The 17,705-nt window shown below is 38.2% G+C and overlaps 1 protein-coding gene across 1 annotated transcript in view; it reads left to right on the top strand.

Moving 5' to 3' along the window:
- KLHL4 (kelch like family member 4) overlaps window positions 1–7,073 on the top strand; it is a 108,935-nt gene extending 101,862 nt beyond the window's left edge. Inside the window, exons 10-11 of the mRNA XM_070606696.1 lie at window positions 3,936–4,107; window positions 5,603–7,073. Coding sequence (XP_070462797.1) covers window positions 3,936–4,107; window positions 5,603–5,662 — 232 coding nt within the window. The 3' untranslated portion in view covers window positions 5,663–7,073. The remainder of the gene's footprint in view (window positions 1–3,935; window positions 4,108–5,602) is intronic.
- The last annotated feature ends 10,632 nt before the right edge of the window (window positions 7,074–17,705 follow it).

Here is a 17,705-nt window from a genome sequence, read left to right on the forward strand (position 1 = left end):
CCATTAATACTTAAAACTATATTGGACTGATAAGTCCATGGGAGGGAGAGTTCCAAGAATGATATTGGTGTGGAGAATTCATGTTGTTCTATAGAGAAATATTAGAAATTCTCTAAAAGGATTTTATACAAAATAACACAATACTCTACAAAATTGTATCTAGTAAATAAAAAGTCATCAAGATTTGTTACTAAGAAAATCAAACCTGACTTAACAATATTTTCTTCTGAATTAAAAGTTAAAGCATGTAAATATATATACAGAGAGACAGACAAAACTCTAAGCCCTTATATGGGGCTGGCCCCGTGGCCGAGTGGTTAAGTTTGCGCGCTCCGCTGCAGGCGGCCCAGTGTTTCGTTGGTTCGAATCCTGGGCGCGGACATGACACTACTCATCAAACCACGCTGAGGCAGCGTCCCACATGCCACAACTAGAAGGACCCACAACGAAGAATATACAACTATGTACTGGGGGGCTTTGGGGAGAAAAAGGAAAGAAAATAAAATAAAATCTTTAAAAAACTCTAAGCCCTTATACTAACAATTTTCTTGTAAGGAATCCAAATTAGTAAGACACTTTCTTTATATATACTAGATCCATGCTTTTTTTTCTATTGCAGTTAAGGAGGCTTCTTGTTGAATCTTAGTGGTATAACATGTGTTGCATTTTCTTGCTTCCTTGTATCTAAATGTATAGGACTACAGAACTTAGGTTTGGTTCAAAAAAGTGTACATTTCATAAGGAAAATATCTAGAATACATACAATAATTTATTTTTTTTGTTTTTTTTTCTTTGTGCATACCCAAAGCCCTAGTACATAGTTGTATACTCCAGTTGTAAGTCCTTCTAGTTCTTCTATGTGAGCCAGTACAACAGCACAGCTACTGACAGATGAGTGGTGTGGTTCCACGACTGGGAACTGAACTTGGGCCACCAAAGCCGAGTGCACTGAACTTTAACCACTAGACCATCAGGGTTGGCTCCATAAAATATTTTAATTAAATCACCATGTTCTCTCCCATTATTATGCCACAATTTTCCTGGCTTTACTGCAGGAACCCCTGAAATGGTGAAATTCTCTGTTAAGACCTGAAAGAGAGACGAATTGGGCTGCATTTTAAAACTGTAGAGTTCACAGTAAAATTACCCTTACATTGGCTTGAAGTGTTTATACCAATTTAAATAGGCATTGATACATACAACTGGAAAAAATATAAACTCAGTTCATATTTTTTTGATTTAGAAAAGTTCATAAGGCAGACTACAAAATTAAATATTTACATAGTCTAATAATTACATGTCTAAGTTTATTTACTGACATACTTACATTTCCCTATATACTTATTTTTTAAAAAAATTCAGATACGGGGCTGGCCCCGTGGCTGAGTGGTTAAGTTCGCGCGCTCCGCTGAAGGTGGCCCAGTGTTTCGTTGGTTCGAATCCTGGGCGCAGACATGGCACTGCTCATCAAGCCACGCTGAGGCAGCGTCCCACATGCCACAACTAGAAGGACCCACAACGAAGAATATACAACTATGTACTGGGGGGCTTTGGGGAGAAAAAGGAAAAAAATAAAATCTTTAAAAAAAAAAAAGTCAGATACAATTAAAAAATTTTTTAAAGGGTTAAAAGACACTTCACAAGAACCAAAAAAGGTACAGTATACTAGTTAAAAGCACTGGATTTAGAATCACACAGATCTGAGTTCAAATCCCATGTCTACTATTTGCAAGTTATGTGACCTTGACCCAGTTACTTTACATCTCTAAACATCAGTTTCCTCATGTGAAAAACGCGAGTAATTATAGAATCAACCACATAGAGTACAGTATAATAAATGTTAATGTGCTTAGCACAATGCCTGGCACATATTAAGTACTTGATAGAAGTTAGTTGCTGGTATTGGTTTTGTTTATATTATTTTTGTAATCAGTGTTATTGTTATTACCATTATTATCCCCTTATTAACATTTTTCTTGAAAAGATCTTGAGAAAATGGCTAGGGCTAAAGTATAATTTTCAAAAGATTATAATTACGACTTTCTTACAAACATAACATTAACATGTGTCAAAGATTTTGTTTCATTAATTAGTGAAGTAACCCGTAACATGTTAAAACTGGTTCGAAACAGTCTCTGAAGTAAAGACATATAGACAATTAAGAATGCTGAAAAAAAACTGTTAATATATGCAAAACTAGTTAATATCCTATAGGGGATAAAAAGTAATCTTTTGAGGTCATCATTTAAATTAAAGGTTTCTAAAACCATCACATAAGCTTATGTTGGTTGGGTCAGAGATTACTATTTCTATAATGTTGATGAGAAAATGGAGGCAAAGAAGTCAAGCAAATTATCCCTAATTACCCTAAGTGGAGGAATAAGTTCATGATTAATTCTCTTTACTTTCAGGCTCATTTTATTTCCACGATAAAATATGCACTTATATTCAAAGCAAGAAGAGACAGAAAATCAAAAGATAAACAAAAAAGGAGGAATGTGATGCTATTTTAATTTGAAAGTAGTGTAGTGGCTAACTTTTTCTTTAATAACTGCTTTTGTTTGTCTTTACAGAAAGTAACCATATTGCCAATGTTTTTTTCCTCAAAAGATTCAACATTCCCTAAACCCGTCTATTAATCAGGCAGTATCCAGATTATATTAACATTAGCCTGATTTTTGAACATTACCATGCAAATGCATAAAAGTCTTGGGTTTTGGATGCAAATCTGTAAGGAAATCCTTCTGTGAGCCCTGGTTTACCATACATATATGTGTGTGCTTTGTTATCTGAGTGCAGCATCAATTAACAATGGCAATTGTGTGGAAAATTCAGCTTAACTAAAGAATACAACTATGAATTTTCTGGTTCTGAGTTTTATGATAACATCAGAATTTAAGGTGATATGCTACATGACACTCAACAATATGTACTGAATATTGACATTATCTTAATTATTGCCGATTTCAGAATTCATTAAAAATATTACTGGATCTGACACCAAGTTCATAAGAAAGCTGGGGTCAAGTAATTTAGAATATGATTAACAAGATAAGAACAGATTTAAGAGGGGTAATAGAAATACAAGGAAATTAATAAAATGTAATAAATTAAAATCTTTTTTGTAAAAGAAATCTTTGTCACTGAGTTTTACAAATGGGACAATATAAAATCAGAGAGCATTTGCATGTATAATTGCATGAGTTTTCTTTTATTATTCACCCCTTGTAGATTCTAGTATTATGTAATTTTTTTAAGTTTAAATTTTAGGAAAGAATTCCTGGATTAGACTATTACTTACTGAATTGTTTTTCATTTTGCTTACAGAAAAGATCTGGGGATAAGGGGTCAACCAGAAAAATGGAAAAAAATCCTAGGCTCCTATGAAGATAAATAGAAACTTTGATAGAGGAAAAAGATAGGATAAGACTAAGGTTATTCTAACTACAAACAGTATCAATACCAGAATACTACCTTCTATAACACAGAAAGGCAATTTTATTCAGATTTACTAAAATGTAAGCTCTCATACAACCAGGATTAGACCTCTATTGTGTAGGATTTTGATAAACAAAAAACAAGGAAAAACAAAAGCTCTACAACCAGCATAATAAATGAGAGAGGGGGCATTGTTCACATAATGTTAAGATGCTAACCTGTGACATTTCCCCATAGAGAATCTGAGTACTGATGGAAGAAATGCATGGTATTTGGAAAGGAAGTACATTTTTGATATGCTTTGAGTGACCTCTGGTGGCTGAAGAGAATTTTGTCGTGTACTTATCCTTAACATATACTAGTCAAACTACACTTGGTATTTATAAGTTGTTTTTAATTGATTATATTAGATAAGTATATATTTTATTAATGCCTATTATTTTTAATTTTAACATTACTGGACTTCCTCTCTCATATGTCTTCCTAAACCTCTTAAGGTATGATCCAAAAATTGATTCATGGTCAACTGTGGCACCTCTGAGCGTTCCTCGAGATGGTGTGGCTGTATGTCCCCTTGGAGAAAAACTCTATGTGGTTGGAGGATATGATGGACATGGTTATGTGAACACCGTTGAGTCGTATGATGCACAGAAAGATGAATGGAAAGAGGTATTCTCATGAAAAGTAATCAAATTGGTATACTTCGGGTTTTAATAAAGAATTTAAAAATATAAGTTTGTAATTAATTCCATTTGTTTCCTCTCTGGGCCCTAACCATAATCTTTTAGTGAAATGTGTAGTACACACTTTATCTATGCTATAATTATTAGTTGATCTAGTTGATCATTAGCAGGATCGTTTGGTCCTTACATGAAAGGGGACAGAATATTGGCTTGTCTTCATGGACTCATTCCTTTCAAGAAAAGTGAATCATATTCCCTAATTCAAGAGCTTTACCCTCTGACCAACTTTCTATGTATGTATTATGACTTGAGAACCAAAAAGTAATGTCCTCTTCCACAAATGCCTGCCCCTTCTTAATGCCTGGTGCCCAGGAGAAAAATCCTTCCATCCTATCCTTGTAGAGATTGTATAAATTTGCAACACTCCTAATTCCAAATAAGTCACTCAAGGAGTTTACCGCACAGTAAAAGACTGTAAGTAAACCCTCTCAAGAGTGGTGCGTATCTAACAGGAGAAATTCTAAAGAGGGTACAAGAACCGGCACTGAATGGACGTCTCGGGGATGCTAAAGGCAAACCTGATGCTTCTGATGGTTTTTCCAGTGATAGCTCTAGATTTATTCCAAAATATCTAATGGTGCTTTGTTAATTAAATGATGGATTAATCAAAAATGAAATATGATTAACTCTTCCCCATTACCATAAACAGGCAAACATTGTATTTGGTATCTAACTTCATCTTCTCTTATACTGATTTCATGATGCTCTGTATTCTACATAGTAAGCTTGTTACTGTTCTAAATAAATATGTGTTAATATAATGACAGCTCATTATGAGTTTCTGTCTCTTTCCTCCAACAATTTGATTCATTAAGACCCTGAGAAACACTCAAATTCTGCCATGTACATAGCTCCTTACTTTGTCACTGCTTAGAAGCAGCTAGAAATAGAATAAAAAATTTTAGCAAACTAGGAGTTAGGTCAAATACAATAATCAAAATGTTTATCTAAGCTTGTGGAATTTCCTTTTCTGAAAATTTTAGATCAATAGCTAAGAGACCTAGATACTATTCCAGGCTTTTCACTGTTTCATTGTGTGACTTTCAAAATAGAACTAACAGATAATGGGATTATAACTATTATATGCCAAATTATTGTCATTTGTTATCTCACTTAACCCTAACAAAAACTTTGAAGGATGAGCGGTATTAGCTGTGATTTTTCAAAGGAGAAAATTATCATAGAGGTGAAACTTACCCAAGATCACCTGCCTCCCATGCTCAGGTCTACATCATTTTAAAGACGATGTTCCTTCCACCACACTGGACTGTTAGTAGGGCTGCATTTTCCCTTATCTTTACACAAGGTGAAGAATGGATCAGAATAGCTAAGGACTTTTTCAACTTCAATGTGCTGTATTATGCTAAAGACAGAGTTCATCCAAACAGCATTTCTTTCCTTGTTTTTGTTTTTTGTGTTAGGAAGTTCCTGTGAACATTGGAAGAGCTGGTGCATGTGTTGTGGTGATGAAGCTACCATAAAACTATCTTTTTCAAATGGAAGGAAACTGGATAATTTCAAGAAATGGAGTAGGAAGAAAAAAAAGGAAGAACAAACTTGTTATTTCCCTCAATTAGTAATTAAACATGAAAATTCTTGTGTCACTTTAATATGTAGTTACAACTGCTCTCATTTGTGAAGCCAAAACAAGTTTTCAAACATGAATTACATGTAAGTGTTAAGTGTGTGTGTTGTCATAGCTGATAATATAAATGGAAATCCAATAGTCTAGTTTTAGCCTCATTACTTTAACATGTTAAAATGGTTAAGGGAAATTGATAGTGGCCAAGGTATGAAAGGTCATAAAAACATTGGTAATTTTTAAGTTAAAAGTTTGAGAAGTTAAAAATATTTTATGTTTCAGAAAAAAGGTACTCTATTATTATCTGAAACATAACTAATATAAAGAGAACATCTAAAGTTTAAAATATAAAGTCTGATTTTCAGTAAAACATTATTCTCTTGTTTAAACACTATCCCAAATAGCTGAATAATACCTCACGTTTACCAAGAGGAAAGCTTTCACTCTGTTGAGGCTAGAAAAACAACCAAACAATAGCTCATTGACACAGTTTGTTATGCTGGTCACAGTATGTTTAAATTTTCACAGACTTACTCTTTTACAGTACCATCTTCCAAAGTACACATATAGATTTGGTATCCCTTAACATGTCGTCTTGGTAAATTTGCTACTCGTAAAATATTATTATAATTTCCTATACACAATCTGTGCAGTCAAATAGTGAATATCATATTTATACAAACTGTGACCTCAGCTTTAGAGTGTCAGGGATTCACTTTCTAGAAAATAATAGTCTCCTTAAACATTTCAGTAAACTCTGTAAACACCTACCATTAAATTAAACAAGTTTTAAAACACAAAACAATTTTTAAAGTGCAGTAAAATTGAGAAGATATTCTAGAATATTAATACACGAAAACACCAAAATGTTCAATATCCATGGTTAATTCTATAATTATCTTTTACGTACCAATACATGCTTTTCTGTTAAGGTATATTCATCCAGTAGAAAACATGAAGGATATATCCACTACAAAAAACACACAAAAAAAATGCTAGTTGGGTATTATTTTACTATTAAATTCTTGCTTCCGTTTATTGCATTATAAAAATATTTAAGATGGAATGTTGAAAAAATTTCTTTATGAAAGTAACTTTTCAACTAAATGTACGATTTTAGAATTTCTGTAATATGTTCTTTTAAACAGGCTTTGTATTCTAGTATGTAAAACCAACAAATAAAATCCAGAGAGACACATAAAATGTACTATTACCTTTTAAGTTTTAAAAAAGAGCAACCTAAGTTGCACTGAAATATTTGTACTTTGACAAATTGAATTGAAATAAAATCTATTTCCTCTGATTATAAAGAGTGTGGCTTTAGATTATGTCAAGTACAGCTTGGATGACTTTTTGGTATTTATTGTCCCAATAGTTAAAATATTTAAATACAAAAATAAAATTCCCCTCCTTTGTTTCTTATCCCTGCCATCATCTTTAATTCTAGAGGACTATAGATATCTTCAGTTCTAGGGGTACAGATGGAGACATATAGATGCCGTAAAAAAATAAACACACACACACAGGTCTGTTGGATCTTTAAACTCATACCTTATCCAAATCAATGTAGAAGCAGAGTGTCACGGAAACCCAGAGCACAGCTTGGCCTGTCAAGTTAAACAGGAGTGTGAGCCAGTAGGAAAAGAAAAGATCAAAGGACCTACCACAACCCAGCTTGCCAATGCTCTAATCACACCTAGATGGCACCAATAGGGAGACTGTGCCCAGAGTCATGCTTGGTAAGGCAGGTGAAGACTGAATCCCATATTCTTGATGGTCCAGTTGGGCTTCCTTCATTTTGATCAGGTATTGACCAGGAGGAGAGAGATGTATGTTGCCCAGGGCTACTGCTGCACCAACAGCCTTTGAAAATAATGTTTGGGCCACTATGGCCTAGCTGGGATGCCAAACTCTGAGCAGATCTGAGCAGTTAGAATAGAGAGCTGCATAGGCTCAGGACACTAAAACATAACTGTACTTCCCTCAGTCAAACCTACTTGGGAAAAGGAGTTATAGAGTCAGGCCCCTTGCTACCACAGCTTAGTGGAGATGACTGATCAGACTTGTTTAAGCTAACAAAGATAAGAAAAGGAGTTATTAATTTATATATTCTTTCAACAAGTGTGAGGTCTTACAAATGTAGACACTATACTCAGATTGGAAAGAACATGTTGGTTCTTGATTTTTCTGTAATCACTATGACTGTGCTCAGGATTCCTGACTCTGCAGGCCTCGGCCTGTATCATAACTCCTCTCCAGACAACACTATCAGCTACTCTCCCTGTGTTTCCATAGGGTGTGCAGGAACTTCTGAATCCCTTCTGTATCACGCAGGAGCTGAAGGAGAATCTGAGGAAGTAAACTTGGTTCCTCCCTCTGCTTTACTATGCCATCCATAAACTTGGTTCAGATGTGGTTGCTGCCCCATTTTGATATGAGGAACACTGAAAAGAAGTCTCCTCTGACAGTCCCAAATGGGGTATAGAGCAAAAACTCCTCTGATTTCAGATTTTTCCTTAAGCTCTCTAACAAGAATCCTACCCTGAGATCTTAGTTCAGGAAAAGATAAAACACCCATGTTTCGTCAGCTGTCATCATTCTGTCTTTCTCTGTCATCATCTCTCTTATCATAGTTATTTGAGATAGAAGGACAGGTTTCCCCGTTTCTTTTCCTCTTTGTAATGGACTTCCTTTATATCATATACCCCTTGCTGGAGCCACTAATCCCCAAGCTGAATAATGGAAGGAGTATCTTCTTTCTAATCTGTAGAAGATACCACACATAAACTTCCTGTTTCACAAACCTGGCTCTCCATCTGTCAAAGGAAACTTTTAAAAAGTTTTTATAGCTTTTCTCCTCTCAGCAATATTTGCTTTTTAAGGTTATTGCCTGCTACAGACTAGGAAAAAATGCTATTCTATGTGCTAGAACTTTAATATTGACATTCTCATTTTATGCATTCCTGTCATAATCCTAATCCTCTCCCTTAGACACACACATATACAAACAGAGCATACATAAACAATGAGGGAAATGGGCACATTAGCAAAATATGGAGAATCTCATGAGTAAATTTTAAAAGGTAAAAAGCACATTGATATTCTTCAAAAATAGTATACCAAACAAAATAGTGTCACAAACATTTATTAAGGATCCACTGTGTATTAGGCCCTAGTGATATATATATAAATTAGGGCTCAGTTTATGAAATCTCTATCAAATCCAGGTCTACATAGTTTAAATTATATTCCCAGTGATGGAGAATCAGAATTTGATGTCCTCTCCTCTCCAAAGGCCAGGTGAATTTGCCAAGCTCAAATTTCATCTAAGGTCATGGAGGCCCTTACACAAACAGCCCAGTTCCATATGCTAAATTCAGTATCGAAGTGGCTAAACCACTATCTAAGTGGTTAAATAATCCTATCTGGATCATAACTAATTAGACCTTACCAGAATTGGGACATATAGAGGTTCTGGCCATCAGAGCACAACTAGTCTTATTTAAACATAGGCCTGAAAAGACAAAATCAGAAAGAGCTTTGTGGAGAGTGAAGTCAGCAAAATGGCGGCATAGAAATTTCTATTGCCCCGCCCAACATCAATTTGAACTATCCATGCATGAAAATACCTTCACAAGAGGAAAGATTCCAGGTGAGGGATCACAGCACCTGAGAGAAACACCGAAATAAGAAAAGATACATTGAGGAAAATAAGAAAAATATATTCACACTACCTCATTACTCCTCCCCCAAGCCCAGGCAGCCCAGGGTGGAGAGAAACAGCATTCCCATTGGAGAAGGAGAGTAAAGTCAGCACCCAACTTCACCACGGACACCAGAGCAGACCCACCCCAGCACCAGGCTGACTCCTGCAGCTCTAGTTGGCTCCCTGCACGCTCCCACGAACACAGACCCCCACACTCACCCTGGTACCTGTTGGCTCCAGCAGCTATGGGCATCTCCAGCAGTCTCAAATGGCATCCTTGGCACCAGGCTCCCAGCAGGTTCCCATGAACACAGACCCCAGCTCACCCCAATGCCTGCTTACTCCAGAGGCCTCAGGGAACTCACACAGCTTCAAGCAGCTTCCACACAGGACTCCTGGTGGGCTCCCATGAACCAAGGCCCCTGCTCACTTCCTCACTTGACAATTCTGTCAGCCCCAGGTGGATCCAGTGGCACCAGGCCACTAGGAAGCCAGGCTCCCATCTCACCCCAGTGCCTGCTGCTTCAGGCGGCCATAAGTGGCATTTTTGGCGTAAAGTTTCTGGTGGGCTCCAGTGCACCCAGTCTCAGGTTCACTCCAGCCCCTGCCTACTCCAGCTTCCCAAGCAGCTTCCATGACAGGGCTCCCAGTGGCTCCCACACTCAGGCTTCTTACTCACCCTGGCACCTTCCTACTCCAGCAGCCCCAGGGACCTTTCATGGTTCTTTCTAGGTGGCTTCCACCACAAGGAACCCAGGCCCCCGTCCACTCAGGTGCCTGACAACTGTGGTGGCCCAGGATGGCTTCTGCAACACCAGACACCAGGTGGGCTCCTATGAATCTAGGCCCCCATCTTACCCTGACACCTGTCAGCTCCAGTGACCCCAGGTGGCCCTTGTGGCATCAGGCTCCCAGCAGGACCCCACAAAGCCAGTCTCCTAGCTCATTCCAATACCTGCTGACTCTAGTAGCCCCAGGCAGCTCGCATAGACCCGGGTGGCTTCTGCAACACCAGGCTTTCAGTAGTTTTGCACCAAGCCAAACTGTTGTCTCACACTGGTGCCTGCCAGCTCCAACGGCTCCAGGTTTTCATAGGGGCCCGGTAAATTCAAGTTTCCAGCCCACTAGGGAACTGGCCAGGACCAGCAGTCCCAGGTGACCAGTGACCACAGGTGATTCCATGGGGGAAGGCAGCTTCCTTGGCTTCAGGTTCCTAGAGGACTCCAGTGAACCAAAGTCCACAATCCATTCTGGCACATGCTGGCTCCCATGGTCCCAAGTTGATACAATAACCACAGGGATCCTGGTCCACTATGTTGCCAGCTGAATTCCCTGGCGCCCGCCAGGTTTCTGACAGGCTCCTGTGAAAAAATGTTCCCAGCTTACCTCAGCACTAGCTGGCTCCCATGGCCCTAGGTAGCTCCCATGGCAACAGGCTCGCAGCAGGTTCCAGGAAGTTCCCAGCACATTCCAGCACCAGCTGGTTCCTGCTGCCCTGGATGTCTCCTGGGGCCTCGGGTTGCCAACTGATGCCTGTGACCTAGGCTCCAGGGGCTCATTTGTGAACCCAGGGACCCAGGAGGGCCCAGTGCCAAGCTGACAACCCTGTCTCAGAATTTCAACCCACCCCAACACCAGGGTCCCCAAGGACTCCAGCAAGGAGGAGGAGTCCTTGTGAATGTTTCACCAGTACAGTTTCAGATGGGGATAATGAAAAAGTTCTGGAAATGGATAGTGGTGATAGTTGCACATTGCCACAATGTGAATATACTTAATGTCACCAAATTGTACACTTAAAATCTTTAAAATGTTAAATTTTATGTAATGCATATTTTACTAGAATAAAAAAATTTTAAAAATAAATGTTTCTTAGACTTAAATGTAAGAGATGACATTACAACACTCTGAGATTAAATTATAGGAGTTAATTTGCATGATCTCTGGTAGGCAATGCTTTCTTAGAAATGACAACAAGGCAGAGTAACAAAAGAAAAATAGGTAAATTATACTTGATCAAAATTAAAAACATTGGTGCTACAAAGGACACTATCAAGAAAGTGAAAATACAAGCCACAGACTCGGGCAAAGTCATTACAACTCTGATATCTGGTAAGTGACTTGTATCCAGAATACATTTTTAAAAAACATAACATCAATAAAATGGTAAATAATCCAATTTAAAACTAAGCAAAGGATTTGAAGACACATTTCTCCAAGGAAGATATATAAATGCCCAATAAGCTTATCCAACAAGCTCAAAATCATTAGCCATCAGGAAAATGCAAATCAAAACCATAAAATAATACTTCACACCCACTAGGATGGTTAAAACTGGGAAAAGACAGGGTATAACGGGTTTGGCAAGTATTTGGAGAAATTGAAACCTTCACACATTGTTGGTGAGAAAGTAAAATTGTGTAGTCTCTTTGGAAAATAATCTGATGGTTGTTCAAAATGTTAAACACAGAGTTGCCACATGACCCAGCAATACCACTTCTAGGTACATCTCCAACGGAAATCAGAACATCTGTTCACACAAAAACATGTGCATAACTGTTCATAGCAGTATTACTCATAATAGTCAAAAAAGGGAAAAGAAGCAATATATCTATCACTTGATAAATGAATATACAAAATCTGGTATATCCATACAATGGAATATCATTCAGCCATAAAAAGGAAAAAGTACTGATACATGATGCAATATGGATGAACCTTGAAAGTATTATCCTGCATGAAAGAAACCAGAGACAAAAGGTCACATAATGTATGCTTCCATTTATATTAAATGTCCAGAAGAGAGAAATATATGGAAAATTAAAACAGATTAATGATTGCCTAGGGCTGGGGGGAAGCGTACTGTTTCTTTTCAGACTAATTAAAATGTTCTAAACTTAGATTGTGGTTACAGTTGGGGAACTCTATTAATATACTAAAAAACATGAATGCTAAACTTTAAATGAGTGAATATTATTTATATCTAAGTAAAGATGTGAAAAAATAAAAACCACACCACGTCTCACATTGCAAACCCCAGGGATAGTTTCTTTCTAGTTGTTTAGGCAGTAGTAGGCCAAATCTCTCAATGCTACCATTTTCACTCATTATCTTGATTTGTTAACTCAAGCAGCTGCCCACTCACCAATTCTGTAACAGGGAGGGGAATCTTTTTTTAAATTCTGCTTGTGTAACAGAAAATGAACTGACATATTATCTGAGATGTTCTTTACTTCTCTGAATTCACTCTCATTCTGTAACCATCTCCAATTTGAAGCACTATACTCTCAATCAGGAGTTATAAGAATAAAATCCTACCTTATAAACTCAAAGGACATTAGTCTAGGGATAAGAACAAAAGATTTAACAAAAAGTTATGTTAAATTAGAAGCAGATGTTTTCTTGATTCCCGAATAAGACTAGATAAAGATACTATGAGCTTGGAGAGAAACATTCTTCAAGAGACGGTTAGTAATGAAAGAAGACAGACATGAATGTGCATTTGGGGGAAGGAGGAGCTTGCCACGTCCTTAGCTTCTTCAACTGAGACCTAAGAGCAGTAGAACCCCCAGAGAAGATTAGAGATCCCCAAGAAGAGACGATATATACCTTATTTCCTAGGATAAAGCCTGGGGAGACAGCTAGCTTTGGTAATATGCCGAAGCAGCTGTAAATCAGGAATAAGCGTGTAGTATGTCTAGGAGGAAAGGTGCTGAAAATAACCTCTGAGTTTTCTGTGACCATAAATCGGGTAGGAGAGTGTCCAGGAATTCCCATGGCCCCATAAATGAGGCATGTCAATTACTTGTGTACCTGGAGGTGGTCCTGTTGCTGGAACAATGGATACACCTGATACAGAGGATACGGAAGGAACCAGAGAGCTGGCAGTCAGATGAGAAGTTCTTCACAGTGTATGTCATGACTGGAGAAGAACATATCCAAGGACAGATAGGATACGTTGTTTCTCAAAAGGGACGATATAATGATTCCAGTTCTGTAAACTTTTTAAAACAGTCACTATATGTGTATGTAAAAGCGCAAAACAATGGACTGGAAGGATATACACTAACCTCATGTTAGCAGTTGGCACCTTTGCAGAAAAAAGACCGGAAATGAGTATGGCAAAATGTTCACAGATACATATGGGTGTCGTTTTTAAATATCTAGTGGTCATGTCTTTAGGAAGATAAGTGGAAGGAATATATAAGAAGATAACCTATAACTTTCCCATATAGGATGGATATAGAAAGATAACCTATAACTTTTGCCAGGATAAAATAACTAGAATTATTGTTATGAATTGGAAAATCACAAATAAGTAATAGTATGTGTTTGGTAGGTAGGATGCTTATTTCATAAAGTCAGATGTCATGTTTCTTTATTTTTAATAAAGTAAATTATATTCTACTCTGAGCTAGCAGCTATCCTCTCTGAGATCCTGCCACCTTTGTCCTTCTTCCTTCATGGAGTAAAGAAAGGTAGCACCACCTCTGTACCCTCTCGAGTTTGGAAAAAGTCACTTTCAGCCTCTATGCAACCTTCCTTCTATGCAATATTCTCTAGAAACTCAGGCCTTGGGTAAAATAATGTATCTGCTCTTCATTTGCTCCTCCAGATCTCCTTCTACTCTTTTCACCCTGCTCTGTGTCCTGGGAGGCTGACCGCTACTGATTCTATCAACCTAGCTTCTTTGTTCTCTGTCTTCCATTTGGGAACTAGTCCAACCGGAGGTATTGGCAGGATATCAGTGAGTAAGAGAGAAAGTTTAGGATATTTATTTCCCTGGCTCTCTTCCTGCCGGGGTGCAGTTTGGCAGTGCCTGCTTTATGGAAAGCCACAGCTTCTGTTGGGTATCCCTCTTCTATAGCTACATCTCTCTCTGGGTTTCAATAACTACTCCCTTCCCTTGCCCTTTAGGTTTGGGGCTGGTTGAGGTTACCCACCATTGCTAGTCCTGGGATCCTTCACCATGCATTGTTCCCAGATATGATACCTGCCCTTGGTTTGGACTGCCTTCCAGGGAAAGTAGACATGGGATGGAATCATCTGCACTGAGTGATTCTTGGAATAATAACATTTCTATCACCATATTAGGGTAGGCCAGAGTGAGTGCTAAGATGAAAAGTCTTTTAAGTTCTTCAAATGCCCCTGCTACAGACAGTGGTGCAGAAAAGCCGCTTCTATAATGATCCAACATTTAAATGACAGTATGTATATTCTATTTACTAGGTACTGTGTTAAATGATTTCCATGTATTACCTCATTTTATCCTGACAGCATTTCTAGATAGATTTCTTTTAGTCTCATTTTACAAATGACACAACTGAAACTCAGGGAGGTTAATTAACTTGCCCTAAAGCATATAGCTACTAAGTGGTAGGGCCAGATTTGTTTGAATCCAAGGATGATACATGAATGTGATAATCCTCTCCCTGGATGAGACTCATTATCTGAAAGTGACTGTGGAAAAGTAGAGAATGAAGCACATGCATTACTCAGCAAAGCCCAGGAGTGGTCACATATTATTGCTGACTATGTAAGCTTTTAATTTATTATCTAGAATCATACAGATAATCTGGACAAAAAGGGTGGTATGTCCAAGAAATTTGCAGAATCTTGTTCATCAGTCACTGGAAGATGAAACTGTAACAATATTTACAGTCATAAGAATAGGCCAAGCAAGGCTTGGCTAATAAAGAAACCTCAAAGTCTTGCTGGTTTAGCATATCAGATGTTTGTTTCTCACTCGTGCAAAGTATGATACCGGCTATGTTGGGGGTGTGGTTACATGCGTTGAAGATGGGAATGGACTGTTCTTCATCTTGTGACTCAGAGATATTCAGGATCTCTACATACTGTGACACCAACATCGCAACATGTGACCTCCAAAACCACTAAGACAGAAAAAGATAGACTATGGAGTAGCAGAGCGGCTTTTAAATTCCTCAGCCCAGAAGAGACACACACTCATGTTTCATTGAATTGAACCAGTCACACGGCACTCACTAACTGGAAAGGGGTAAGGGAGAATGGTCATCATATTTATCCAGAAAAGACATAGGCAATGGATATGTGTGAGTATTACTGTTTTCCACAGTTTTCCAGTGGTTTCTAGATGAACATATTTTAAATTATTATTGATTATCTACTTTGAGAACTTAACGACCCAAAATTACATTAGAAAACCACAGAAAAGTGGTAAAGGGAAAACTGACTCCTTTACAATATTCTTGAGCTGGAAGAGACCTGCTTTCCTGGAGTGGGTAGGCCTAGATATAGTGAGTGAAATAGTCACTAGGGACTCAAAGGTTATGCATGTTCTTTGTGCTTTATTAATAACTAATGCTTAAATATTTATTATGTGATGAGCACTGTGCTAAATTCTTTACATGTATTACCTAAAATAACCTTCAAAATTTAGGTATTTTTTTCTTATCGAGGTATGATTGAGATACAAAGAGCTGCAGATATTTACTGTATACAGCTTGACACGTTTGGAGATAAGGATATACCCATAAAACCATTATCACAATTAATGCCATAAACTTATCCATCACCTCCAAAAGTTGCACGTGCTCCCTTTGTTTTTGTTTTGTTTCCTTTTGTAGTAAAAGCACATAACCTAACATCTACTTTCTTAGCAAATTTTTAAGTACACAATACTATGTTGCTAATCATAGAACATATGTTGTACAGTAGAGCTCCAGAACTTATCTTGCAAAACTGAAACTTTGTACCCTTTGAACAATACCTCCCCATTTCCTCTACCGTCTAGCCCCTGGAAACCATCATTCTACTCTCTGCTTCTATGTGTTTGACTATTTGAGATTCTATATAGAAGTGAGATCACACAGTATTTTTCTATCTGTGTCTGGCTTATTCCTCTTCAGATAATGTCTCCCAGGTCCATCCATGTTGCTACAAATGGCAGGATTTCTCTCTTTTAAAAGGCTGAATAATATTGCACTGTATGTATATACCATATTTTTTAAGTCTGTTCACCCATCCGTGGACATCTAGGCTGCTCCTCTATCTTGGCTCTTGTGAATAATACAACAATGAAAATGGGACTCCAGATATCTCTTTGAGATGCAGATTTCAATTACTTTGGATATTACACCCAGAGTGGGATTGCTGGATCAAAGGGAAATTCTATTTTTAATTTTTTTGAAGAAACTCCATATTGTTTTCCAAGGTGGCTGCACCAATTTACATTCCTACCAACCCTGTACAAGGGTTGCCTTTTTTCTGCATCCTTGCCAACACTTGCTATTTGTTGTCTTTTTGATAATAGCCTTCCTAAGATGTGTGAGGTGATATCTCACTGTGGTTTTGATTTGCAGTTCACTGATGATTAGTGAGATTGAGCACCTTTTCAAATACTTGTTTGTTATTCGTCTTCTTTGGAGAAATGTCTATTCGTATTTTGCCCAATTTTAATCAGGATTTTTTCTGCTATTTGGTTCGAAGAATTCCTTATATATTGTGCACATTAACTCTTTATCAATAAAATGATTTGCAAATATTTTCTCCCATCTCTAGGCTGTCTTTTCATTTTTTTTAATCATTTCCTTTGCTGTACAGAAGCTTTGTAATTTGATGCAGTCCTACTCATTCATTGTTACTTTTGTTCCTTGTGCTTAGGTGTCATAGTCAAAATACGATTGCCAAGAGAGTGATGTCAGCATCATGGTGGAATGTGCTCTTCCCTTGGACTCTCCTCTCTAAGATACAATCAAAAGGACATTCATACACCAACAGAGGAGATATACACATCACAAAAGATGTTTGGGAAACCTATGCAGCCATATGCCTGAAGGTGATGATGGGGCTGGATCCTCTGGAGGAAGTGTGAGCTGATCTGCAGGACCTCTGGTGAGAGAAATGGGCCGCAGCAGCAGGAAGTGCTCAGGTGAGAAGGGCACCGTCCCTGCCTGGTAATCCAGCCCTAGAATCATCCAGAGCACAGTGCAGTCAGCCTGGTAGTGGCAGCGGGGAAAGGCCGCAGGCACTCCAGCCCCAGGTTCACTCAGAGCAAGGTGCAGAGAGTTTGGTGGTGGCAGCAGGGAAAGTGTGTAGCCCCAGAGTCGTCAGAGCTTGGTACAGAGAGTGTGCCAGTTGAGAGAGGGCACTAGTAACCCAGCCCCAGAGTTATCTGGAGCTCAGCGTGAAGAGTGTGGCAGCCACAGAGAGGAAAGTGTGCAACCGAGAGAGGCATCCTGGCACTGGCCCAGTACCT

Source organism: Equus przewalskii, chromosome X, assembly GCF_037783145.1.
Source record: "Equus przewalskii isolate Varuska chromosome X, EquPr2, whole genome shotgun sequence".
Classification (NCBI taxonomy): domain Eukaryota; kingdom Metazoa; phylum Chordata; class Mammalia; order Perissodactyla; family Equidae; genus Equus; species Equus przewalskii.